The sequence below is a fragment of the Symphalangus syndactylus genome, chromosome 2 (genome assembly GCF_028878055.3).
Source record: "Symphalangus syndactylus isolate Jambi chromosome 2, NHGRI_mSymSyn1-v2.1_pri, whole genome shotgun sequence".
NCBI lineage: Eukaryota > Metazoa > Chordata > Mammalia > Primates > Hylobatidae > Symphalangus > Symphalangus syndactylus.
The window spans coordinates 140,830,625-140,856,270 of NC_072424.2; the positions used below are offsets into that span (position 1 = coordinate 140,830,625).

Genomic DNA, 25,646 nt, shown 5'->3' on the forward strand with positions numbered 1-25,646 from the left:
TGTCTTCACACCGCAGCCCCAAGAGGTGTTAGGAGACTCTTGGAAACCCATTTTACTTTATTCTTCAGGAAATATAGACCCCCAAAGTCTATTTCTTGCCAAAAGCTCTAATTTGCTATCTTCTCGTGGTCAGGTTTTTGGGGTAGAATAGTAGAACTAATTAAAAAGGGAGTCCTTTGAGTTCCTTCAAGCAGAAAACAATCATAACAGGACTTAAAGGAATTTAGTATTTTGAGTAATTTTCTTCACCTTCAGGCTTTTTTTTTTTTTTTTTTTTTTTTTTTTGAGATGGAGTCTCGCTCTGTCGCCCAGGCCAGGCTGGAGTGCAGTGGCACAATCTCCGCTCACTGCAAACTCTGCCTCCTGAGTTCAAGCAGTTCTCTGCCTCAGCCTCCCGAGTAGCTGGGATTACAGGCACCCGCCACCACGCCCGGCTAATTTTTATATTTTTAGTAGAGACGGGGTTTCACTATATTGGCCAGGCTGGTCTTGAACTTCTGACTGAGTGATCCACTTGCCTCGGCCTCAGAAAGTGCTGGGATTACAGGCGTGAGCCACCGCGCCCGGCCCACCATCAGACTTTTAACATGGAGAATGTTTGGGGGCCCAGTGATATAGTTCTTTATGGGATTCATAAAAGGTTTCCTGTCAGACACACTACTCGAGTAATGACTGTAGCACGCAGACATATGTACAGCCCAGCCATTTATTTCACGCATTTTAATGTAATTTGGTCTTTCAGATAGGGCAATAATTAGACCTGCCAGTAGCTTTTCGATATGAGAAAAACCACTTTAAATGCTTCACACTGATTTCTGTAAACAGCTTGCTTTTTCTTAATTTATAATGTTATCTCTTCTAACAGGCCATAACTACATAAAGGGACATGAAAAAAGTAAAAGAAATACCCAGATAATTTCGAACTAAAGATCACATGTACTGAACTATCTATCCAAACCATTATTTTACCTTAACTTGAATAGCTGTCAATTGTCGATCTGATTTTGCAATAGCTCACTGCCTATCAGAAATTCCAAATCTTTTTGTAATGTTTGTTTTTAACTTTCAAACCTGCTGTCAATGTAATATCTTTCTTCTTGCGACGAAGCTTTGTTTCCTTAGTTAAATTGAAATAAGACTATGTAAAGACTTTGTCTCCCTATTATTCACTAAAGAAGGTGAACAAAATCACCAGACCTCAAAACAAAATTGACACCACAGTGCTTACTGGTGCTTAAAGGGGATGTCAGCACACTCACTGAAATACTTCTCCAGTGGAGGTCATGGTTCAGGTTGCTGGCATGGTTTTATAAGGAGGCTTGTGTTGCAGCTGTCTGCACTGTCCCTAGCCTGAAGATAAATAGCAGACTTCAGTTTCCACTGCTACTTGTCTTTTAACCTTCAATAAGAATAAATGCTTCTGCCTTTGCTTTGTCTGCCTTCTCCAAGTTCATCTCCCAGGTCCTAGTGAGCTATCTCTTATCTATCTCCTTCCTAGCCTTCAACTTGGGCTTCCTAGAGGTCAAGAGCATCCCAGCCCACTCTCATCTTTAGAGGCTCCCCATATATTAAAAATGTAGAAATGCCAACACAAGTTCAAATCAATTGCAATATATCATGAATGTTTACATTGAACAAATTCACACTTTTCACATACAAACCAAAATAACAATGACTTTATGTGTAGCCTCATTGAGACTTAATCCAATTTAAGACACTTTGTAAACCTGAGGGCTGCACCCAGAAGTGTAGAGTTCTTGCCTCTGATTAGCGACCCCTCACAGCCACCTGATGGGTGAGTGGGTGTGCAGTCATAAGGATGTAAAGCAAGCTTTTTGGAAACCTAATTCACTGTAAATGTGCCTCCTTCTCTATATGACCGTCAATTCAGCTTCTCACAATGATGGACTGACCGTGCAGTGTCCTCTGCATTGCTTAACACAATCCCTCCAATTCTTCAGTGCCCAGGGTGCTGCCCGGGAACACCTGGGCACCTTTAGAAGTGATTGTGTGACTCTTCAGCACATCTCTGTGCTCTCTGAAATAGTGGTTATTGCATCGGTCAAAAAGAAATGAATGCTAGAGTGGCTTGTGCACACCAAATCTAACTTCTGAGATCTTCTGGTCCACTCCCTAGCTTCCCAGAGTAATAAGATGAGACTTTGTTTCTTTTATAACCGCTACCCAGTAGACAAATAGGCCAAAGATAAGAACAAATCACCTCACAAAGGAAAAAAAAAAGCCCACACAGCAAAATAATACATGGGAAAACGTTAACCCTCCTTAGTAATTAGAAAAATGCTAACTAAAGCAACCTTAGAGTAGCATTTTATAGACAATGGATTAGCAAACACAATTTTAATTCTAACACCCAATGCTGTGATAAAGCAGGCACCCGTATGTGTTGCTGGAACATCATACACTGGCTTAACCTTTCTGAAAAATCAATGTGGCAGCCTATACCAGTAACCACAAAATATTCATATTCTTTGAAGCAGTAACCTCACTTTTGAGAATTCTTTCAAGAAAATAATACAACTAAGGAAAAAGACTTTATGTACAAGATGTTGATTGCATCACTAAAAAAAATTGTGCAAATCTGGAGGTAGACTTAATTTCTCTAACCAGAGAAGAAGAGCTGAGTAACTTGTATTCTTCCACTCCATAGCTATTAAACGGCCATGACAAATGATAATTAGGTATAGTAGATATCAATGTTGAAAACCCCGGATGCCATAACTCGGTGAAATCATCCTCTCCGGTAACAACGCATTCCAACCTCAAGGTCTTTGCCTTTGCTGTTCTGCACTGCACGTCCTTCCCAAGCTTGTTTCTTTCTCCCAAGCCGACTTCTCCACACTAAGATGTCAGCTTAAATTTAATTTTCCCAGGGAGACCTTCTGGATCACCCTGCTTCCAGTGGCCCCCCGAGTCCATCTCTACCACATCACCTTCCTTCCGTTCCTGGCCAGGACTTCTCAGTCTGAAGTACTCTTATTTAATGGTTGGTTACCTGGCATATTACCGGACTCCTCTGCCAGAATGCGAGCCCCCTAGTCTACATTCCCACTCTAGTCCAATAATCTATCCTCAGCTGCTGAAGCTCTAGAACACAGCTGGACTTCTTGAAATCACAGAATATGGATGATGACATCTGAGTTCATATTAGAAGCTGGTTCCTGAGTCCCACCTTGGATTTATTGCCTTGTTCTTTTATCCTCCGACTGGGAAGCCGGTTTACAAACAGACACTGATCTAAGCACCAGGCAGGCCATGTGGCCAAATGAAGAGAGCTGTATTTCACCAAGGCGAATGCTCCAGCTGTTGCTCTGGGGGTCCTTGCCACCACCCAAGCCCCATAGACGTGTCGGGAACCATCAGCCTGACCTGTCCGCCCCGCCCTGCAGCCAGAGCCTACCTGTGATGAGGAGAGTGGAGGATGGAGCTGGCGTCCTCAAGGCCAGGGAGGTTGCCTGTCCCTCAGCACTTCCTCTGCCAGACTACCTTGACTCCCCAAATTCCCACCACTGGATCTGCTCCTTTGAGCCAAAGTGTCTGTAAAAACTAAACATAAGCCAAGCACAGTGCTCATGCCTGTAATCCCAGCACTTTGGGAAGCCGAGGCGGGTGGATCATGAGATCAGGAGTTCGAGACCAGCCTGGCCAACATAGTGAAACCTGTCTCTACTAAAAATACAAAAATTAGCTGGGCATGGGGGCACATGCCTGTAGTCCCAGCTACTCAGGAGGCTGAGCCAGGAGAATCGCTTGAACTGGGGAGATGGAAGTTGCAGTGAGCCGAGATCGCACCACTACACTCCAGCCTGGGCAAAAGAGGGAGACTCCGTCTCAAAAAAAAAAAAAAAAAAAAAAAAAAAAAAAAAAATATATATATATATATATCGCCTAGACTGAGGACCCACCATCACATGGCAAGTCTTTAAGTCCAGGGTCTTGCTCATAGAAGCATGTAGGGGGCACAGAGCTCCCAATACAGATATTTCCAAGAGGCTGGAACTAAGTGCAATGACCTATCCGGAAGCCTTGGGCAGGTGAAGGACAACAGAACTCTGGGAGGCGACACTGGGGTGACGCCGGAAAATCAGTTGAGCTCTTTGCTCAGGTCTCCATCAACCTCTGGAGGTTTACATTGTCCAGACCTAAGGTGGCAGGCCCCAGACTTAGTGGAAGCTTGGTGAGTGAGCCTGCTTGCCAGAGCATTTGCCTCAGTTTACTCGGCGCTCTGAGTCTACTCCACAGACGACGTTGAATCTGGAAGCCCGGTCCGGGGCAGGAGCTCTGATGTCTACCCCATCCCAAAGGGCCTAGGACCATGGTGCTGAAGAGTCTGGAAGAGGACGGAGGGTTTCTTTGGGCTCAGAGGCCAATGTAGCAATCTATGCAGAGAAGGTGGCAGTAGATGCGGGAATTTTCACCTCAGTAGAGAAACAGGAGGGAGTCTCCTCGACGCCTCCGCCCTCACTCTCTTCCTGCAGGGAAAGATGTGAGCCAGGATGCTGCCGATGCCTCTTACTGTCTCCTCCTTAACCGGGCGGTCGCCTCATGGCCAGCAATGGGCAAGGAGATAGTCTCTCTGTCAATTCAGCTACTTGTCTGACATAAATTTGAATTATAACACATGTATTAAGTGCCTTTAGATATCCTGCCTCAAAACACAAAATCAGGAAACAGGTATATAAATTATTTTGCAAATATTAAATCCCATAGTGATACTACAAAAGAATGACCTTTTTGTGGCTTGAAGCACAAGTATCAGGTGTGCATTTGAAAATAAAATCTGCTTCCTCCCGTGAGTTTAGTAGGGCCACATCTGCTGCTTCCCATGAGTTTAGTAGGGCCACATCCGCTGCTTCCTGTTGGCTTATCAGGGCTGCATCTCTCACAGTCAGCCAGCAGTCTAGGGAATGGGCCAGTCATGAGCTGTGCTCCTAAATTTGGAAAAATCAGGACTTTGTGGAGACAAAAAGGAAGTAAACAGAGCTACCATCCTTCAGATGACCACATCTGGGTGCCATTTGCAGAAGAAGAGCCAGTCTTTTCCCCATTCAGTTAAACACCAACATATTGAACTATATCTGAAGGAAAACAGAACGATTAAGTGTAAGCTTAAGCTATAAATTGTTTGCTCATAAAGTCCTACAACCAAGTATCTTAATCAGAGATGTAAGGAGGGTGCAAGGTACCAGTCTAGACTAAAAAAACTCATAAAGGGACATCCCAAAGATTAGGGCTCCAAGTTCAAGGTGAGTCCAGATAACAATGTCCTGCTCTCCCTCATGGCCTGAGGATGAAGAAGCTGCTCTTTAAAAGTGTTGCTCCTTTGTGAGGTTGTAGAGTAAACCCATTTTATTAAACAATAAAGCAAAAAACACTCCATGGCGTTCTGTGGGGCTATACTTCCTGTCCTCTCCCAGAGCAGAGTTAAATGATGGCCAGTCTACTCTTACCTGGGAGCTACAGTATAGACAAAATAGCAGCTGCAGTAACAATAATTGTCGAAATTTATCAACAGCATGTTAAATTAATATAAACGTAATGCATATTCTCTTATTTTTGTCCTGGAACCTGTCCTTACAGATGGATATTATTTCCCCTGTTTCAGTGGAGCTGGGATGCATGGCCATTTGTGTTCAACAAGAGCACGCCTCTGCCCCTCAGGGGTCCTGTTGTTTCATTTCCAAGCTGCCTTTGTCCAGACTAATCTTAATGTCCTGATTCAGGGGAAAGCCATCGGGTACACTAAACTGAGGAATTTTAAGAGATAAAAATGTAACTCAGACAAATAAACATTCTTTATTCAAAAGTATCAGAACTCAGCATATTTCACCTATCAACATTTCCAACAAGTTTCAGTGTCTATTGTGCAAACCCAATTTTGCTGCTGTGGCAAATTAAATGGCCACATTCAAAATTTCCCCCCACAGTTTAGATACTGTTCTCTCTCTCTCTCTTTTTTTTGTTTTTTGTTTTTTTTTATTTTTTGTACGGTGTGGCCAAAACTTTGATTGGGCTTTAAAGCCTTAAACATTTGTAAAAATATCAGGCAAGCTCAAGCATTTTCAGACTGTGTCCTGCATTAATACACGTGGGGCAAAGTGGATGTCTCTTGCCACATTTAACTCACCAGTGTAGAAGCTGATAAAGGCTAATAGCCAGAGCTTGGAAAGATATTTCTAGGTTATTTTTAACTAAGACAGTTGTAAAATGCTTGATGGATTTAACTCCGTCACTTTCAGAGCAGTTAACTGAGTTCAGCCGGCAGACTGCTTTGATTTGTTCATTAATTGTATTATGTTTGCATTACTTGAGTTCATTTGATGAGATATTCCCACTCTGTAAAATATCCAGCTAAGGATTTGGAAATCTATTCAAATTTTGCATCCATTAATTCATTTTAGAATTTTCAAAGAGTAGGTACTTTAGGCAAGCTGAGATATATCCCAAATATTCGGGGAAAAATCCAATCTACAGAAATGGTGTAACATGTTTTTTCACCGTAAGCACGATTGGTGAGTTTATCCATTTAATTATTTTTCTTGATAGAACAAGCAGTACATCAAGGCCATGAGAATCTTTTACTTTGTATCTCTGTGCCCTGCTGTGCAGCCCAGTCACCTACAATGATTCAGCCTTATCTTGTTATGATGGTGAGCACTGGGACGGCTATGCAAAGGCTTCTAAGTTCCGAGTTCACCATTTTAGAAATGCATTTCCCCATAGTTTAATGTGTTTGCTGATAACATTTATTAGAAATCTGAGATGAGCCAGGTGAGGGGGCCAAGGCCTGTAATCCCAGCACTTTGGGAGGTCGAGGCAGGTGGATGACTTAAGTCCAGATGTTCGAGATCAGCCTGGGCAACATGGCAAAACCCCATCACTACAAAAAATAAAAAAATCAGGCGTGGTAGCGCGTGCTCCCAGCTACTCAGGAGGCTGAGGCAGGAGAATTGTTGGAGCCCAGGATCCCGAGGTTGCAGTGAGCTGAGATCGTGCCACAGCACTCCAGCCTGGGTGACAGCGTGAGACCCTGTCTCACAAAAAAGAAAAAAAGACATCTGAGATGAATTTTTATTTTTGTGCCTCAATTACAGAAAAAAAATCAGAGCTGAAAACAGATTGTATCTGGTATCATTAACGTTACCTGGAAATGGAAAGGTCTGATAACAGCTGCCAGGCCGGCTCATTTTTAAAAGTTTTCACCACCAGTGTAGAGGTGATTACAATTATTTCCAGTAGGTTTTATCACTCCTGAGGGCAGCCATCAGTAGTTCTTTTCCAATCAAAATAATCTATTTTGCTGTTTCACGAGCTGGTTGAAAATTACCATGTAGCTATGAAAGAAACCATATAAAACAAAACTTAGACATTAAATGAAAGCACTATAAAAATCCAACATGTCCTTCTTCTTGGAGCGAAAGCTGCTAAAAAGTAAGTGGGGACAGGCCAGTGGCTCATGCCTGTAATCCCAGCACTTTGGGAGGCCGAGATGGGTGGATCACCTGAGGTCAAGGGTTGGAGACCAGCCTGGCCAACATGGTGAAACCCCATCTCTACTAAAGAAAAAAAAATACAAAAATTAGCCAGGCATGGTGGTGGGCACCTATAATCTCAGCTACTCAGGAGGCTGAGGCAGGAGAATCACTTGAACAGGGAAGGCGGAGGTTGCAGTGAGCCAAGATTGAGCCATCGCACTCCAGCCTGGGTGACAGAGCAAGACTCCATTTAAAAAAAAAAAAAAGTAAATGGGATAATCTCATTTTTCACTTTGAAAAAAAAAGTTTTTCTCAAATTTAAAGATGATCCAGGTAAACCCCACTTTAAGTTGAGGAGTATATTATTGAAAAGCAGACAGATGAAGCTATCTAGCTGTAGAGACCCTCCACATATTGAGCTCATTTGATCAAACATTTCCAAATTCATGTAAGCGCTATTTCCATGGATAACGACTCACAAATATGTAAATAGTAAACAAAGAATTGGAATTAGGCACATGGTGGCCACTACACCTACCATACAGTTTATTTAGAACTGAGTTTGCTTATATCAGTATCTGGACCCAGTAAACCCACAAGGTAGCAATTTACTTATACTTTCATTCGTTCATTTCACAAGTGCCCAATTTGAATTTGATGCCCAGGATGAGGTTTATAACATAATTATCATGATCCTTCCCCCCCGCCCCCCACGAGGTGGTAGAATGCAAAAGAGCTAAGTAAACAGGAAACATCTATTAAGGGTTTTAGAGTAACCTGGAAATAAGCAGGGAGGGGACTACAGGCTAGTGCTCCAGGAATTCAAAAGAAAGAAAGATGACGTGGATTCAAAATCAAAGAGGAAGTAACATTAGCGCTGAACAAAGGTAAGCTTGAACTTACCAGGAGGAAGAGGGGAGCATATTCCCATGGGGAATTTCAGGCATGATGAAAATTTCACGCAGTGGGGTCAGTAAGAAATCCAGCCTGAGTGAAGCAGGAGGTCCCACTGTGGAGGAGAATGCAAGTGACTGGCTTCATGAGGGAGATGAGATCACACAGGGGCCAGACGACTGGGGATTTGAATCTGATCCATTATAGAACATGGAGACACTGGTTATTAACCAGAAAAGAAAATGACGAGATAAATTGTTCTGCAGGGTAAATTAGGAAGAGGAGGCTTTGAAGATGGAAAGATAAACAGCCTATTAACAGCCTCCTTCCAGGAGGAACTGGAGTGGGAGGCCTGGCCCCACCATGTCCCACACAGCAGCAACTGCACAAAGAAAGGAGGGCCGAGGGCAGCCTTTCACCTTCTGAGCCCACACTCGGTGCCTGCGCTCCTCACAGGAGCCTTCTGCACTTACCAGGGGGCCATCTGAGGGCCTCCACACCACCCTCGATTCCAGCAAGGGCTGTTGGAGAACCGCAAGAACCCTTTCCTGAAGGAAAACCAGAGACTCTCCTACTCTTCGTAGAGAATGAATGGGAGCCTTCAACTCTGATTCCTAAACTTTTCCAACATAAGTGACTTCAGTGTGGCATTCTGGTTTGTTTCTTAAGACCATACAGATACTTCGAAGGTTCCTCTTTTTACCTTCTCACCCCATTCCTCTGATCCCACAGTTACAGGTTCTCCTAGTGCCTCTGGTCCAATACCAGGCGTCCGTCCACTAAGTAGCAATGACGACCCTGGGCAGTCATGCTCAGCCTGCTCGTCTATCTTGTATACATTAAAGCCTTATAATTTCCTCATCTAGCAGACTATGTAACTAATATCTACCAGACTAAAAATAAATCATAATAAATGCCCATAAGGATGGGGGGGTATGAAATGTGAAATTGATCCTAGACTTTGCCCATACTGACCATGTATTTACGGCACTGAGAGAAAAGTCCTTGAAATCAGTCGGCCTTGATTTTTGTCATCCTGCCTGTATCTCTGTGAATGATATTATTTTAAGGACCTGTAATGAAGTAAAGATAGTGTAATAGTCTATATCATAAAAAATGATATTTTTTATCATAGCAATTGACTATCCTAGGAAACACTACCTGGTTGGTTGCAGCGGCTACAGTATCTCCCCATCACTTACTCACCTGGAACCTCTCTGCTGATGATACGGGGCTAAAGTTCTTCTGTAGGCAGCAAATGTTCTGCTACCTCCTACTCTCGCTGTGATGACATGTGATGCTCGGACCTCTCTTTCTGAACCTTCCCACCATCATTCTTGCTTACATCATTTCACTAAGTTTTCTTACCTCTCAAAACCTCAATTTTCTCCCCTGTGAAGGGGAATAATAGTATTTAGCTCATAGGGCTATTCTTAGTTTTAAATGACCTAATCTTTGTAAATGACATTATGTTGTTGTTATTATTACTCCATCATGAGATAAGACAGCGAGAAATAGATTTAACACAGACAGCTGGACTTAACTCTGTGCTCCTTTTTTGAAGCACTCTGTTCCCAGAATCATGTTGGCCAATAAGAAAAGAAATGAGCTTTTACTTCACAAGCTTGAATTCAGCTTAATTCAATAACTGAATCTATTGTTATAATTATCCAGTAGAGGGATAAATTGATGAACCCACCTATTTTTCTTAGTATAACTTTCAGGTCAAAACGGTAATTAATCAGAGAAGACCTTAGCTTGCCTTCTGGTAGTCTTGACCAAATCATTGTCAATTGGCATGTAAAAAAGAAATTAACCCATATAATTGGTCTTTAAAAGCGATATAGACTTACTGAAATAGCAGAATGTAATAGCATTTGGTGTAGGGTGTCAACAAATAATATGAGTTTTGCACAGTGCACTCTTTCTTAACTAGAATTAATTATATAAACATTTGGTCTTTTCAGGTTTTCTTAGAACTTGACTTGACACCTGATTTTGATGCATATGAGGTTTCTGACTTACTTTGAAGAATTACATAGTGGCTTTGTGATCATCTTTTCAGTTGAAATACGGGCATCCATTGAATAACTGTCATTTCTAAATGCTTATTCCAAAGTTATGTTGTGATATTATAAAAAGTAATGTTAGGTGAATAGAAACCAGAGAGCATCCAAAGTTCAGTCTTTATTCAGAGGCAGTAACTGAGATTCAGAGAAGTTAAATAACCTGCCCATAGTTAAATAGCTAGTGAGTTATTGAATATTATAGCTACTAAGTTATTGAAAATTATATCTCAGGCTATTTGCCTTGAAGTCCAGTATTCTTTTCACTATATCAGTATGATTCCATTGTTATTGTTGTACATTTCATAGATAAATGAATCTACTTTGCAGTTGGACAACGACAATTGTTTAGAAATTGTCATTGTCTATGTGAGGGAAATTTAGATATTGAATTGACTGTTAGGCCAAGATTCATGATCTCTTCAAGTGACCAATGGCCCCATTCAGAAGATGAAAACGTTTCCTCGAGCTTTTGGAAATATGATGGCTTAGTAGCCTAGTGCTTTAGTGACCCAGCCTTCGGTGTCAAGAAGAGAGAAAGAGAACGAGACATCCAGCTGGGAATCGAGGGCTTACTTCAAAGCTTTTATCTTCAGAGGAAAGAAATCTTGTGAATTTCATTAATGTCAGCAAGATCTGAGAAGATTTGAAGTGGGTAAGCCCTTGGGCATCTCTAGCATGCCAGATGCTTTGGTTATTGTAAGTTTTGGTTGAAAAACCATTGCAACTTTGATTCACACACCCATGAACCAAGACTTTGGAAATATCTATTGTGAGGTCATATTTAAGGGAATGTGGGGAACCTTCGGTTTCCAAGAGGACATGAAGTCAGCCGAGGAAGCAGTGGCTAAGCATGGCCCAGACAGAGAAACACCCAGGATTCCAAATGGGGAAACACACATTATGGTTAAGGGGGAGAAAAGTTGAGCCCCTCAAAGTAACATAGCAAAGCTAAAAAAAATAGAGTGAAAGAAGCATTTCTTTAGGATTCTAAAAGCAGATAACCTCACAGCTTCTCCCCAAAAGGCTCTTCTCTTACTCATTGTTTAAAAAAAAATGAATTTCATCCTAGGTTTTCCCCTGCCTCTTTCTTTTCTTTCTCACTCCTTCACCTCCAGAAAAGACCAGATTGGAATTCATAGCTGTTTCCCTATAATTATCCAAACTTTATGGGAGAAAACTCTTATTCTAAAACAGGTAACACTATTTCTATATAGTAAATTCAGTCCAAGCTAACCCAAACACACACATTTCTGGCAAAACAAATGGTGACAATTTAATCTAGGTATTGAAACTGTAAATATCTTACAAGATAAAATATACCTGTAGCCTTCCTTTTCCCCTTTCTTAATTCATATTTAAAAAACTCAAAAGCAGCCATTTCTAAATTCTCAAACGTTATGAGTTATTGTTAATGACTTTTTTTTAGTAATACGTTACCCGTTGAATAAATTTCTTTTGAAAATTTTTGGTTTTATTTCACTAAGATTGACATTTCTGCTTAAAAAACAGTAAATACAAACAAGAAGTTTCTGTTTTGGTCATCTCAATCTTTTAACTGCTAAATCCAATAAACACAAAGGGAAAATTTGTCTGGGCATGGTGGCTCACACCTGTGATCCCAGCACTTTGGGAGGCCAAAGCGAGTGGATCACTTGAGGCCAGGAGTTTGAGACCAGCCTGGTCAACATGGCAAAACTCTGTCTCTACTAAAAATACAAAAATTAGCTGGGCATCGTGATGCACACCTGTAATCCCAGCTACTCAGGAGGCTGAGGCAGGAGAATTGCCTGAACCTGGGAGGCAGAGGCTGTAGTGAGCCAAGGTTGCACCACTACACTCCAGCTTGGGCCACAGAGTGAGGCTCCATCTTAAATAAATAAATAAATAAATGAATAAAATAATTTTAAAAAGGGAAAATTTATTCAGAATCATCCAACAGAGAATCTGTGATGGCTTAGTGTCATCAAGAAACATAACAATAATAAATGCAGTGAGTTCCACCTGCACAAACCTGCCAAGACCTGAGCCAGGCCCCCAGGGCTCGCTTTCTCTCTCACCACAGCGGATAACATCACTACAACCCAATCAGAAGAAAGCCAGCTTTGGCTGTGACTGATGACGTCAAAGGTTACAGGTCTTAAGAGGTGAAAATCCTTTTACTTGGGCGTTAAAGCTCTTGAATTTTTTTAGTTCAGCGTTTGAGAATCAAAAATATGCCTTGGTCCAGAAAGAAACTATTTGATTTCTTCTGTCAGCATTTGTTTTTTAAATTCCACTCAGTGTTGCTTCAGCGAGATTACCTGTCCCCAGTGGGGAACACATGGCAAGGCGATTTCTGCAGTCGGCTTGATTCCGACGAACGCTGGGTACGGAAAGAGCTTGGATCTGGCCTGGGTTCACTCAAGCGCCATGTATGCAAAGTGGCTACGCCTGACAGCAAATGCTCCACATGCCAACGGCCAGAGCACAGCCCTAGACCAATAGCGGTGCAGCTGAACCACGATGCCTCCGCAGCTATTTATTTCAGAGCCTTGGTTTTATGACTGTCATTCAGCCTTGGGTGCGTGGAGAGAGTCAGTCTGTCTGAGTCAATGTCTCGTGCTCCCTGCGGCTAAGGTGAATGTTGTTCTATCAAGGTAATCGTCATGCATTTGTCTGAGATAGTTGCTAATTTCTACAGTCATTTCTACAGTCTAGCTATTGTGTACCTAGGAAGTAACACAAACCATTGTTGTTACTGGGCCTGGTGAGTTGCATCATAAATTCAAGCTTCCGAAAGCAGGTATTCAGTGTGAAGAAAGACTGGTAATAATAGTTTTATCATCATCTCAGTCACCTCTTAACCATTTCCTGATTCACTCAGGTGGTTTTTAATGGAGTTTCCCAAGTTAGTGTTTCCTGGGAGAATGTTTGGTTCGTTGCCTTCTAACAGCTCCAGCTCTTCAGGCATCTCAGGCAGGAGAGCGTGTTGGGGCAGGTCTCCTCCCGTGGACCTGACAACTCTGCCTTCCCCAGTGTGGTCTCGCTGTTCCCTTTGAGAGTGCGATGCTGCCGCTTCAGCCAGGAAGTTCTCAAAATGAACAGAAGGGCTTCCTTCCTGAAATCGTGCCTATTTAGGATTTTCTTAGTCACTACGAAAAAGTATAGATGAGTTCATAAATGACTTCATCTATTCGGTATCAAATGAACAACACTTCAGGCATGCTGAGTGAGCAATCTAAAGGAAGCATTTATTTGTTTTATTTTTCCAGTGCCTTCAATAAGGCTTTCATTTCCAAATAACTCCTTTGTGTATTGCTGTTTATACAATGGCTATATATTTACCATGTAACAGTATTGCCCCAAAGCATAAGAGTGAGAAAAATACAAATTTGAATTAAACTCTCCCTGAGCCTCACAGTGGCCGTCACACGTTCCCCTCCTGCTTTTCGTGTCTCTAGGATCTCCGAGTGTCTTGACTACAACAAACCGTTCAGAGTTCTCAAGACGCAGGGCTCGGTGGCAAGCAAAGCGCCACGGGGGACACACAGCGCGTGGAGGCTCTGGAAGGAGTGGGGTGCGTGGGCCCAGACGTACTTCCATGGAGGAGACAGTGACCACTGTATCCCATAGGAAGCGTGGCTAATAGGCTTCCTCAGCTGGATGGCAAGCTCCCGGGAAGGCAAGGGTCTTTTTTGTCTCTCATTGCCCTGTAGTGCGGAGTAGATGCTTAGTCTACAGGGAGGACAGCCTGTGAAACAGCTGCAACTGCTGCCACTACCCACGGCCCACGACCCACGACCCACGGCGTTCTGCGGGATGGAGGAGCAATGCGTCAGCGCACGTCCCGGCACTGACATGGGAAGATGTCGCTCTGGCCACCAAAGCTGTCCTTCCTTTCTGGCTTTGCTTCCTTCACCTTCGATTTTTTCCTTTCTCCTGTAATAGTCATAACTAAAGAAAGTAGAAGAAAGAATGAAGTTTGCACACAGTCTAGAATTGAAATGGAGACTACATCATCAAAATCCTACGTCATCCAAGCCTCTTGCTGGTCCGTGTCCACAGAGTGGCAGATATCTTTGTGAAATGTAAATGTGTCAGGTGCAGCTCCCCATTGCGGTGGCCCTCAGTGACAAGGTGTACGGCTGTCCCTTCACAGCCCCAAGCTGAGTTCACGCAGCAGGGAGGATGCCATCGCTGGACAAGAGACCAGAGACCGGGATAGACACGTGCGTCCTGGTTCTGAACAAAATGGTATCCGGAAAGAGAAAGCATCCAGTGGGGACAGTTTAAGGAGGTTTAGATAGAAAAATGAGTGTGCATATTATTCATGCTCAAACTGCTTACATCACCCCAAACACCAATATTCAGAGGAATAAATGCACTTAAAATAATTCTTAACCAAGAACAACTTTGAGGCAGTAGGTCGCATGCCTCCTGCATGGAGGGATCTCCAAGAACAGAAACTAAATCCCTCGTTCTCCTCTGCCTGCATGTCATCTTTCCAGAAGCACCAAGTCTGGTTTAAACCATTGCTTTCATCCTATTTGTTTGATTATAAGTAAAACATATCTTCTCCATCATCAATGTATATTTTCTAGCTCCCAGACATAAAATCCACTCCTTGCTTTCTAAATTGAAATGTCATTTTCCTAATCAGAATTGACAATTGTAAATAACCATTTGGGTTTATTTTTTTTAATGTCCTATTCTCACAAACATATTTTTCAACGGTGTCGCATGTATTTAAAATGGTGAGTTCAAACTTAATCATCTCAATTTCAGGCTCTCAAAAAACTGTCAATGTAGCAGGTTTGAAATGGAGACCTCGTGACTCACCTGCTTCTCAACATACTTAGACCCCAAACCTTGCAGGGTCATTGTTTCAGCATGAAAAGTAAGGGAGGTGTTCCTTTTTTGGTCTTTTTTCTACCCCAATGATACACATTCTGCAACCACAAATATTCCAACTCCAACTCACTTTTTGAATAAGCAACTCCTATTGTGTTTTGTTCTTTTATCATTTGAGGTTATACACTGTGGAAAAACAAAAAAGCTACAGAGTTTACTTACTCTTACGGTCAAATATTTTTTAAAAGTAAGAACATGAGATAAAGTTCTGCTTGTCATGCTGCCTTCTGGGGCAGTGGAAAAGCAGGTGCCTTAAGCTTTCCATAGTGTGCAGATCTTCCACGCCCTTTCCGTCCATCAGGAAAATATGTCTGTCTCCTAGTCTATTCAGCTCTTGACCTTCTGACTAATATGCCGACAAAAGGCACCATTTATGAATGATTAATGTATGTATCTTTGTCCATAAGGAACTTGATCACAGCAGCCACAACTCAGCATCATCATCAACTCTCTTTTCCGTGTGCCCTCCAGGGGTTTGTGCAATGGGCTCTCTGTTGTAGGCAAACAGGCCATGCAACCTTCTCCCTAGGTCCACCTCTTTCATGCCTAGGAGGAGTTTATCAGCTATAATTTGGGGAGCGGCACACAAAGCTGAGCCCGACTCTGAGGGGACATTCGTCCCTGCTTTGGTTGGAATCCTGGAAAGCTGAAGTTGTTTCTAAAAAGCACGTTCTCTGCTGCTGACCTCCCCTGTCACGCAGGGTCTTCCCACCAGCACCTCTGTTCAAATCCCCTGTTGCTTTTCATCCTGCCCGCCTTCTTCCTTAACATCTTTTCTTTACACCTGTAACAAATGTCAACAATGCCTCCTCCCAACCAAGCTTCCTCCTCCTCTCTCAATCCAACTCAAAGCCCTTCTTGGAAGGCTCCCCTGCAGCGGAGCCACAGGGCTTCATCTCCCCCATGCAGCCATTCCTGCTGCACCTTCTCACGCCTCAGAACACCATGTCAATCTTAAGAAATACAAACAGAAAAACCGGTGGACTTCAAATGCTTATCTGTTTACATGTTTGTTTTTACAAAGTGTATCATTGTTGTTTTCCTCAAAAACAATAGGGCAAGGACACTTGTGTTTAAAAATCTTATCTCTTGCTTATCTGATATATTCTTTTTGTTTTGTTTGTTTGTTTTTGAGATAGGGTCTCACTCTTTGCCCAGGCTGGAGTGCAGTGGCACGATCATGGCTCGCTGCAACCTTGACCACCTGGGCTCAAGTGATCCTCCCACCTCAGCCTCTCAAGTAGCTGAGATTATAGGTGCATGCCACCACACCTAGCTAATTTTTAAATTTCTTTTATAGAGATGGGGTCTTGCTGTGTTGCTCAGGCTGGTCTCAAACTCCTGGTCTCAAGCAATCCTCCCACATCAGCCTCCCAAAGTGCTGGGATTACAGGCATGAGTCACTGTATCCAGCATCTCTCTCTCTCTCTCTGTTCCTCTCTCTCATTCGTGTGTATATATATATACACATATATATAACATTTTGAATATTTGGGATGATCAAACTTTAAATAAATTGAAACCCAGCTTTACCTGTGACAGCACAAACACGTGTACTACGAGGAACGAAAAACCCACCTAATCACAATGGCTTTGTGAACCATTTTAAGGTCATTTATTATGAATAAATGACATGCACTACAGTCGTGTGACTCACAATCTGGTTTTTTTTTTTTTTTTTCGGAAAATTGGTAATATATCTGCCTGCCTTCACCCTTACCAAAAGAAAAGAATAAGGATAGCAATTTATTGAGTGTATATCACAGAAGACAGTGACATTTCTCTAATAAGTTTCTGGAAGAATCAAGCAAAAGAACTGCTTCCCTATGCTGTGTAGGATTGTAATTGTTATATTTATTCTGGTCTGAACCATTACTAAGTCTTTTTTAAATGTCTCGAATGACTAACGAAGGATAAAAGGTTGGAAACACCATTTTTCCCTCTATTATTTTCACATTCAAACAAGATAAACATTGTGGGTCTACACTTGAAATATGAATAAAATGAATTCTTTCTCTGGTGAAATGCACATTTTCAAGTTGCACTAAGGTCCCTGGCCCCATGGCACCCTCTAGGCCTGAGCTGTCACCCTCATCCTACTGGGTCCTCCCAGCCTACCTGTGCACTTTCCTTCCACCATAGATAAGTCAGGACACACTCATGACTTGCTTGCTGGGAGAATAAATGTCGTTGAAGCCCTTGGTAACCTGGGAGTGGAATACAACAGAAAGCGTGGAATGACTATCGTTAGAGAAAACAATTGTGGAATATCTACAGGCAGAATGGAAGCTAAGGGGACCCATTTTTGTCAGACTCCCTCACCCTTGGTAACTCCTGCAGCTTGGATATAATCGCATATCTCTTTTCTAAGTGATTTAAGATTGAGTTTGTGGTATAGAGGAGAGTCTCTTAGCCATAGGTTCCTGGCCTTTGAAGGCTACCCTTGGAATTGCTTCCCTCGTAGCATCTGAGAGGCAGCTGAAGCGGTCACTTCCAGACTCTGTAGCTGACACACCTCCCTGGACTTGGGGACTCCAAAACTAGCAGTGGCACAAACTCCCTGCAAAGCCTTGACTGACAAATAGCTGTCATACCAGCATTGAGTGATCATTCGGGAGCAGCCAGGGCAGGAGAAGCAGCTTCCTCCTGTCCCACCTGCACCTGGAATGAGCAAAATGATTTCAAGGAACTGAACACTTGGATTACTGGGATTCAGGAGAAAGAGGTTGCCATGTGTTCAAAAGCAGCAGAGATGCGGGTGGGGGCTAAGCCTCATTCCAAAGCAGATCCATTTTAAATCACACGGAACGAACAGCCTGATCTCACAATAGACTGTTCCTTGTAAGTACGCCGTGCTGTGATTTTGGAAAACTCAGGGCCCAAGAGAACACTCTGTGTATAATAGATCAAGAAAGAGAGTCCCTGACTTGTCATCTTTCTTGTAACTGTGATTCACTCACTTTTGTTTACTCTGTTATTCCTTTATTTTAGATTATTTTTCATCGGCTCCAATCTGGGACTTGATATTTTTGTACAGTTGCCACTGCTTTTAAAATTCCGCAAGATCGTGTAAAAATCTTGCATGTTTGTGTCTCCTAATAAGCATTCAGAGAAAATGCCTAGACTGTGTAGGACTTTTCGGGAAATTGTAGAGAAATAACTGGCCTCTTTGTGTGTTTGCATGCACCAGTGAACTCCGGAGATGGCATTGACTACAGCCAGCAGAAGAGGGAGAACATTGGTGACTTGATCCAGGAGACGCTGGAGGCCTTCGAGCGCTACGGAGGAGAAAATGCCTTTATCAACATTAAGTACGTGGTCCCAACCTACGAGTCTTGCTTGCTAAACTAACAGTGGCAGCAGCTGGGACTTGAAGCCTCCCGTTGGTGTTGGGATCATCTGTCTCTGCTGCTTTTAGCATCTCATTCCTTGTGACTTCCACAGCTTTCTTTTCTACAGCTGCTAAAACAGTGGCTTATGGGCCATTGGACTGTTAGCCCTATTGAGAGCAAGGCTTTCCAATACATAAATAGTGCCTGTTTCTTAGATTACAATAGTGTACTGTGCTTATTTGTTCTATGAGAAGAATTGCTTCTTTATACAGCTCCGACAGAAGCAGGAGTCCGAGTTAAACCTTCAGTTGTATAGACAATAAACTATAATTTTCATACGCAATTCAGCAGTTGCTGTTCTGTGTGTGCCTGCCCTGGGGGTGATGTCAGAGGTTGTAAGGGAAGAGTTTATGCTGACTGCTTAATAGGTGTTTGTCATGGAAGAGAAGCATCAGTTCAGCAGTGCCTCTCTAGCAGCTGTGCGGAATAATGTGCTTTGACATTCAATAAAACTGTTGAATCTATATTCCAATTACAGCAGGAAATTTTTGCAGCCCATTATAACCTCAGCTACAATTGTAATTAATGCCTCTAGCTTACTAGTGATCTGGGCTTCAGGGGCTTTTCAGTTTATATTTGGGTGCAGGTAGGGGAAGACTGGGGAGAGGATGGGGTCAGGGGTTACGTATGAAACGTAACTTGGCAAATATGTTTAAAAAAAAAGGGGGGGGGTAGCTTGAATCCTTGTCTCTCCACCGTATGGCACACTGCATCTCAGGACCTGGTGTGTTATTGACAAAAGTGTTATCTGGCAGTTTGTTTAGGGCTTTTAATTATTTATGAAAATGACTTATATGTATCTCAATGATAACTCCTTGAAACGGATCAAAATTCTTCCTTGGCAACTCTTCTTCCTTGCTTCCTCCCACTAGATGGATGACTTCTCACAGCACCACGCAGTGGGTCTGATGGCCATATTTGGGGATTTTATTGTGACCAAAAAGGAAAAAAAAAAAAAAGACAAAAGACATGCACTTTTTCATTTGATTGAAAAAGAAAAATAGTGCCCAAAGGGAAGAGCAACTGTAAGATAGTCAGCCCCAGATCGTGGCTCTTCAGGCACGTCAGATAGGAGCTTCAGGCATTTGAAACTGAGCCCAGAAAACTTCATAAAGATGGAACACTGACTTTGCACACCTGAGAGATGCTGTAACTGCTTAGAAATACACAGCCGAAAGTATCTCGTTCCTGTGGCAAAGTGCAACTTCTGCATAAACTGAAGAAATGAGGCCAGGTGCGGTGGCTCACGCCTATAATCCCAGCATTCTGGGAGGCCAAGGCGGGTGGATCAGGAGTTCGAGACCATCCTGACCAATATGATGAAACCCCGTCTCTACTAAAAATAGAAAAATTAGCCAGGTAGGGCAACATGCGCCTGTAATCCCAGCTACTTGGGAGGCTGAGACAGGAGAATCACTTGAACCAAGGAGGTGGAGGTTGCAGTGAGCCGAGATCGTGACATTGTACTCCAGTTTGGGCAACAAGACCGAAACTTCATCTCAAAAAAAAAAAAAAAAGTGAAGAAGTGAAGTGTGTTTCTCCATGCACTAAGCGTCAGCTTCCAAACTGTTTTCACTATCTAAGGCTCAGGTTTCTAAAGGCAAACACCAATTTTGAAAATGAGCTCATCGTTCATTTCCCCTTATTACTGTCTCAGCAAGTGAAATCTAGCATCTAAGGAGCTACCATCCTGTTTCTGTAAGCATTTTCTACGGTGAAGGGAGAGACATGATTGGATAAGACAAATTGACTTTGTTTTTTGTTTTTTGAGATGGAGTTTTGCTCTTGTTGCCCAGGCTGGAATACAATGGCGTGATCTCAGCTCACCACGACCTCCGTCTCCTAGGTTCAAGCAATTCTTCTGCCTCAGCCTCCCAAGTAGCTGGGATTACAGGTGTGTGCCACCATGCCTGGCTAATTTTGTATTTTTAGTAAAGACAGGGTTTCTCCATGTTGGTCAGGCTGGTCTTGAACTCCCAACCTCAGGTGATCCGCCCGCCTTGGCCTCCCAAAGTGCTGGTATTACAGGCATGAGACACCGTGCCCAGCCAACAAATTGACTTTGATGCTTAATATTTGGTAAAGGCACAGATAGAAGTAGACATCCACAGATTAAGGCAGGTTATTCTGCAAACTATGACATTCAATTGCATCCATCAGCCGGCATCAGTGAAACAATCAAAAGGAACACCAAAGTCCGTAAGGTTATTAGTTAGAAGGACCATGGCTTGTTGGCACCTTTGAAAGCTGGTACTGGAATGGCTCTGACCCGGCTCTGTTGGGACACGCAGAAGCAGCTCTGGCTGCTCATTCTTCATTATACTCATGAAAACTGCCTGGTAGAGGAGCAAGAAGACCTGGCCACTTAGCCAAGAGCCCTAACTTTGGAATTAAAACACCAGGCTTTGGCCGGGCACGGTGGCTCATGCACCTGTAATCCCAGCAGTTTGGGAGGCTGAGGCAGGCAGATCACCTAAGATCAGGAGTTCGGGACCAGTCTGGCCAACATGGTGAAACTCCGTCTATACTAAAAATACAAAAATTAGCCAGGCCTGGTGGCAGGCGCCTGTAATCACAGCTACTCAGGAAGCTGAGGCAGGAGAATCGCTTGAACCCGGGAAGTGGAGGTTGCAGTGAGCGGAGATTGTGCCGCTGCACTCCAGCCTGGGTGAGAGAGCAAGACTCCGTCTCAAAAAAATAAAAAAAATAAAATAAAATCAGGCTTCATTGACTAGTTCTGTCACTTATTTGCTCTGCTGCCTTGAGCAAGATACTTAACCTCTCTGAAATTCACACCGCCTCAGCTGCGAAGCGGGGATGCCCCCTGCATGCTGCAGTTATAAGCTGTAGGGGTAACCTATGAAAAGTGCTACCAGAGTTTCTGATACCTGTTGAACTTTTATTTCAAAGAAAAACAAGTACAAAAGATGACTAGTGTCTACCCGGGCAGAGTGATACATATATTTGAAAACTCCTCAGAAAATATGATGCTTCTTACATGCAATGGTGAGTTTCTCATGAAAAGAAGATAATTTTGCAAAAACCCAAAATAACTATATAGATAGTATCATGTTCTCTGGGAATTAAAAGGCAAAATAAAACCCCAAAACCCACATTTTTGTTGTTGTAATAGAATTAGAAAAGACTGCTTTTTTCCGATAGTTAGCCCACCCAAGTCTGCCTTCTAAAATAATATCCAGGTCTGCTGCCAAATAATTTCTGATTAACTCAACAGAGAAGGAGGAAATGTCAGCAGGTTTCCGGCCTCTGAGCAAGACAACAGCTTCTTCCACCTGCTACATTTATACACTGAAACCGCCTTTCTAAGACAGCTAAAGGAACGGAATGATGAAAAGCGGGAAATACTGGGGACTGAGTATTAGGCAAGGGTTTTTGTTTGTCCTCTTATGACTGTTACATTTACTCAAAGACACCATTCAGGTGTTCCAGTCAGTTAAGGGGGAGGCAAGGAATGAGACCTTGGACGCCAGGGTAGGGGAGCTGGGTGGGAAGGCTGGGCCGGTCACTCGGGCGCTGGACAGCCTGGAGCGAGTAACTCATCTTTCCTCGCCTGCAGGACAGCCTCCCTTCCCAGGTCACTGCGAGGACACGATGATAGATACTGCGGCATAGTGGTTCTAGTGCAGGAGTGGGAACCCAGCAGAACTGCATCTGAAGTATCTTTCCACCACTGAGTAGCTGTCTTGTGCCCTTGGGCAAATTACGTAAATGCTCTAAAACTCAACTCCCTCATCCAAAAATGGGCTGTATGATGTCGACCTTGCAGGTTTGTTACAGGAGTCGCACACATGCATGTTTGTCCAGGGCTCCCCAAGGTCCATGGCCGGATACCCGTGAGGATGGAGGGATGTTCCTGGGGAAGCAGCCAATCAAGCGCCTGGAGAAAACAGGTGCCCCGTCATCGTGTAGTCCCCTAGGAGAGCAGGGATCTAATGTGTGCTGAGCCCTCATCGGCCGGGGTGGGTGGTCTCTGGCCCCCAACAGGCCCAAGTGAGACGGATGCCAGGATTTGCAGCCCACATACCCTCCTGGAAGTCATCTCCATGGGCACACTCCTCGCTATGAGAGTATCCTCCCCGGCCCGTCGGGTGGGAAGAATGGCACATGATTTTTATGGCCTGACTCTATATGAGAAATGTCAGTCAAAAATATGGCGTTCAGGCTGGGCGTGGTGGCTCACACCTGTAATCCCAGCACTTTGGGAGGCTGAGACAGGTAGATCACCCAAGGTCAGGAGTTGAGACCAGCCTGGCCAACATGGTGAAACCCCGTCTCTACTAAAAATACAAAAAATAAGCCAGGCGTGGTGGTGGCAGCCTGTAATCCCAGCTACTCGGGAGGCTGAGGTGGAAGAATTGCTTAAACCCGGAGGCAGAAGTTGCAGTGAGCTGAGATTGCATCATTGCACTCCAGCCTGAGCAACAAGAGGGAAACTCCATCTCAAATATATATATATATATATATATATATATATATATATATATATATATATATACACAGAGAGAGAGAGAGAGTTAAAAAACTCTGTGAAGTGGTTACATCCTTAAGAAATATTACCTTCAAAGCTGAAGATATCTTCAACAACAACAAGAACAACACCAAAACCCTTAAGTCCTTCTGGGGTTGACCTCCATGAGATCTCTAGCAAAGTTTCAGTATAGGTCATGGGACATCTCAGACTGCTAATTTAGAGACGCTAAAACTAAAGAGTTTTAAGTCTGTTTCAACATGCACTGCCTCTTTTACTTCTGTTGGTTATTTTGAGATGTTCATCACGAGCCTTTTGCAAGCAAAAGCTGAGAGGTTCAAAGACGGATCTTCTTTTAAAGAAGTAATATACGTGGGGAAATGCCCCATGAATATTTTTCTAAATATAAATTTCGATTCTCTGATAGGATTTTAAATGGAGTCAGAAAGCCTCAAATGCTTTCCAAACAATTCCCTCTATGAAAGCTTCCTTCGTTAGAAATGTACCCGTTGATCAAAGTTTGTCCAAAATGTGCCATTTCCAAGATATATGGAGTCTTTGCTTTCAGTGAAGTGAAACTGACTTTGACCAAGTTCCCATTCACACCACGTCGATTCATGTCCGCCAAACATCCAGGGCCCGGAAGGATCTTGGCGGTCACACAGCTTGTGGGTCAGCAGTGCCTAAGTCGCACAGAGGTAACCAAGGCGGTCCCCATTCTCCAAGACCTGCCACCTCCACACAGGTGTCCACTGGAGGCTTGCTAGGCAGCTCCTAAAACACCATGTTCTTTTCCAGACCAAGAAAGAAGAGCTTTCCCAAGCACAACCAACCCCATTTCTGTTAAAATCGCCTGTTTGAAGGGACTTAAAGTTTCTATTACCTTTTGTGGAGTAGATTCAGTATTTCTTTGCTCTCCTAGGGAACGTGAGGGAGTCTCCTGTATGCTTGGAGGGAAACGCCACTTTAAAATGTGCACTCTATTATGATTATTTGTAATCACGACGTTGTAATACAAAAGGAACTGTCAGCCTCCTCTCTGTCCTGCAACGGGAAGGCAATAATACAAGTATACTTGGCTTACTCAAGAGCACTTCGCAACAGGAAGATATGTATTAGTGTTGAATCAGATTCTAAAAATATCTCTCATCATCTTTGTTTCTTTTGCAGTCTTAAATGTGTGAATGCATGCAAGCTGCATGGAAATCCAAAACCAAAGTTAAGCTTTGTTTTGAAGAAACCCTAACTAGAAAACCCTAGTTTGCTCTCCAGTTCAAGTGCTGGCTATGATATTAAAGAAGCATGTAGTAGCTATAGAAGAAAGTTTCTAAGATTCCTTCCATGGTTGCCTCAATAAGGAATGATTCTATTCCTTTTGCTCGCACAATCTTATCCCATTTTAGATCTCACTACTGATATAGCTCGGTTCTTCTTACAAGTAACTTGGCAGTTACCCAGTTCTCCTATCAGTAGTTAATGACATGGACAGATATGTGGTGGAAAGTGCCCTTTGCACATTGATTGATTTGCATTTCTCTGTTACAGAGGTTGACTTTTGCTTTCCCCAGTGGGAATATTTGTAAGGTACTTGGATTCTTTATTCATTTTTACTTTGCCAAGTTTCTGTAAGTTTAAATCTGGGTGAAAGGATTTGTTCTCTTCCTGTGCTTGATAAGTGTAAGAATTTATTACTTTAGTTTCTTTTTTATTTAGAAATTATTGGGAAATATTCCCTAGCATTGCCTTAAGAATCTGTTGGAAACTCTGCACCCTCTACCCAGATAAGTGCACATGACATACAGTATTTTGAAGATAATTTCAGGGCATTTACAGATGTTGTAATTCCTATCTAAGAAATGGCAGTGCTTCCACTAAGAGAAGGAGAAGAGAGAATGTACCATCCACCTGCTTAGTGACAACCACCCAGAGAGCCTGAGGGCCACTGCAGTAAGGACAGGCCGCGTTGTGTGGGAGGTGCGTGCATGCTGAGATGGACTGCTCCTCCTCAATCGCCTTTGCTGAGTCCTCCTCCTCTTCCTCACCCCTAAATACCTCAGGCCTCCCAACTCAAGCCTCCGCCTCACCTCTGTTTCCAGCAGGTGACCCGACCAGTCCCATGGATTCACATGCCGTCTGTGCATGGCTGATTCTCACATTTGCTCTGTGGCCCCAACTTCCCCAGCGCCTGCTGGGCATTTTCCCCAGGATGCCGAAGAGACCGACCCAAAGCGCATGCGTGGACCCACCTGACTCCCGCCACTCTCCAACCCCCGCACCCTCCCCACGCGGCGGGCTCCAGCTCAGTGAACAGGAGCTCACATCACCACGGGGGCCAAAATGCCAGAATTCATCCTCTTTTTTGTTCACGTCTACACCCAATCCAGTACAAATCCTGTCTACGAAACCATCAAGATCTGTA

The 25,646-nt window shown here is 43.3% G+C and overlaps 1 protein-coding gene and 2 long non-coding RNA genes across 4 annotated transcripts in view; 1 reads left to right on the plus strand and 2 right to left on the minus strand.

Moving 5' to 3' along the window:
• PACRG (parkin coregulated) overlaps positions 1 to 19,021 on the plus strand; it is a 579,878-nt gene extending 560,857 nt beyond the window's left edge. Inside the window, exons 5-6 of one of the 2 annotated variants that reach the window (XM_063623395.1) lie at positions 16,486 to 16,602; positions 18,537 to 19,021. In XM_063623395.1, the coding sequence (XP_063479465.1) occupies positions 16,486 to 16,602; positions 18,537 to 18,697 (278 nt within the window). In that variant the 3' untranslated portion in view covers positions 18,698 to 19,021. The remainder of the gene's footprint in view (positions 1 to 16,485; positions 16,603 to 18,536) is intronic. The other variant, XM_055269133.2, reaches the window with a different exon arrangement.
• LOC134733561 (uncharacterized) lies at positions 5,796 to 8,573 on the minus strand. The gene is made up of 3 exons (XR_010117137.1): positions 8,397 to 8,573; positions 7,163 to 7,352; positions 5,796 to 7,048 (listed from the first exon to the last, which is right to left on the minus strand). It is a non-coding gene; the product is annotated as an uncharacterized lncRNA (long non-coding RNA).
• Positions 9,258 to 11,071, minus strand: LOC134733564 (uncharacterized). Its single transcript, XR_010117140.1, has 3 exons — positions 11,030 to 11,071; positions 9,594 to 9,779; positions 9,258 to 9,460 (listed from the first exon to the last, which is right to left on the minus strand). It is a non-coding gene; the product is annotated as an uncharacterized lncRNA (long non-coding RNA).
• Positions 19,022 to 25,646: the final 6,625 nt, after the last annotated feature.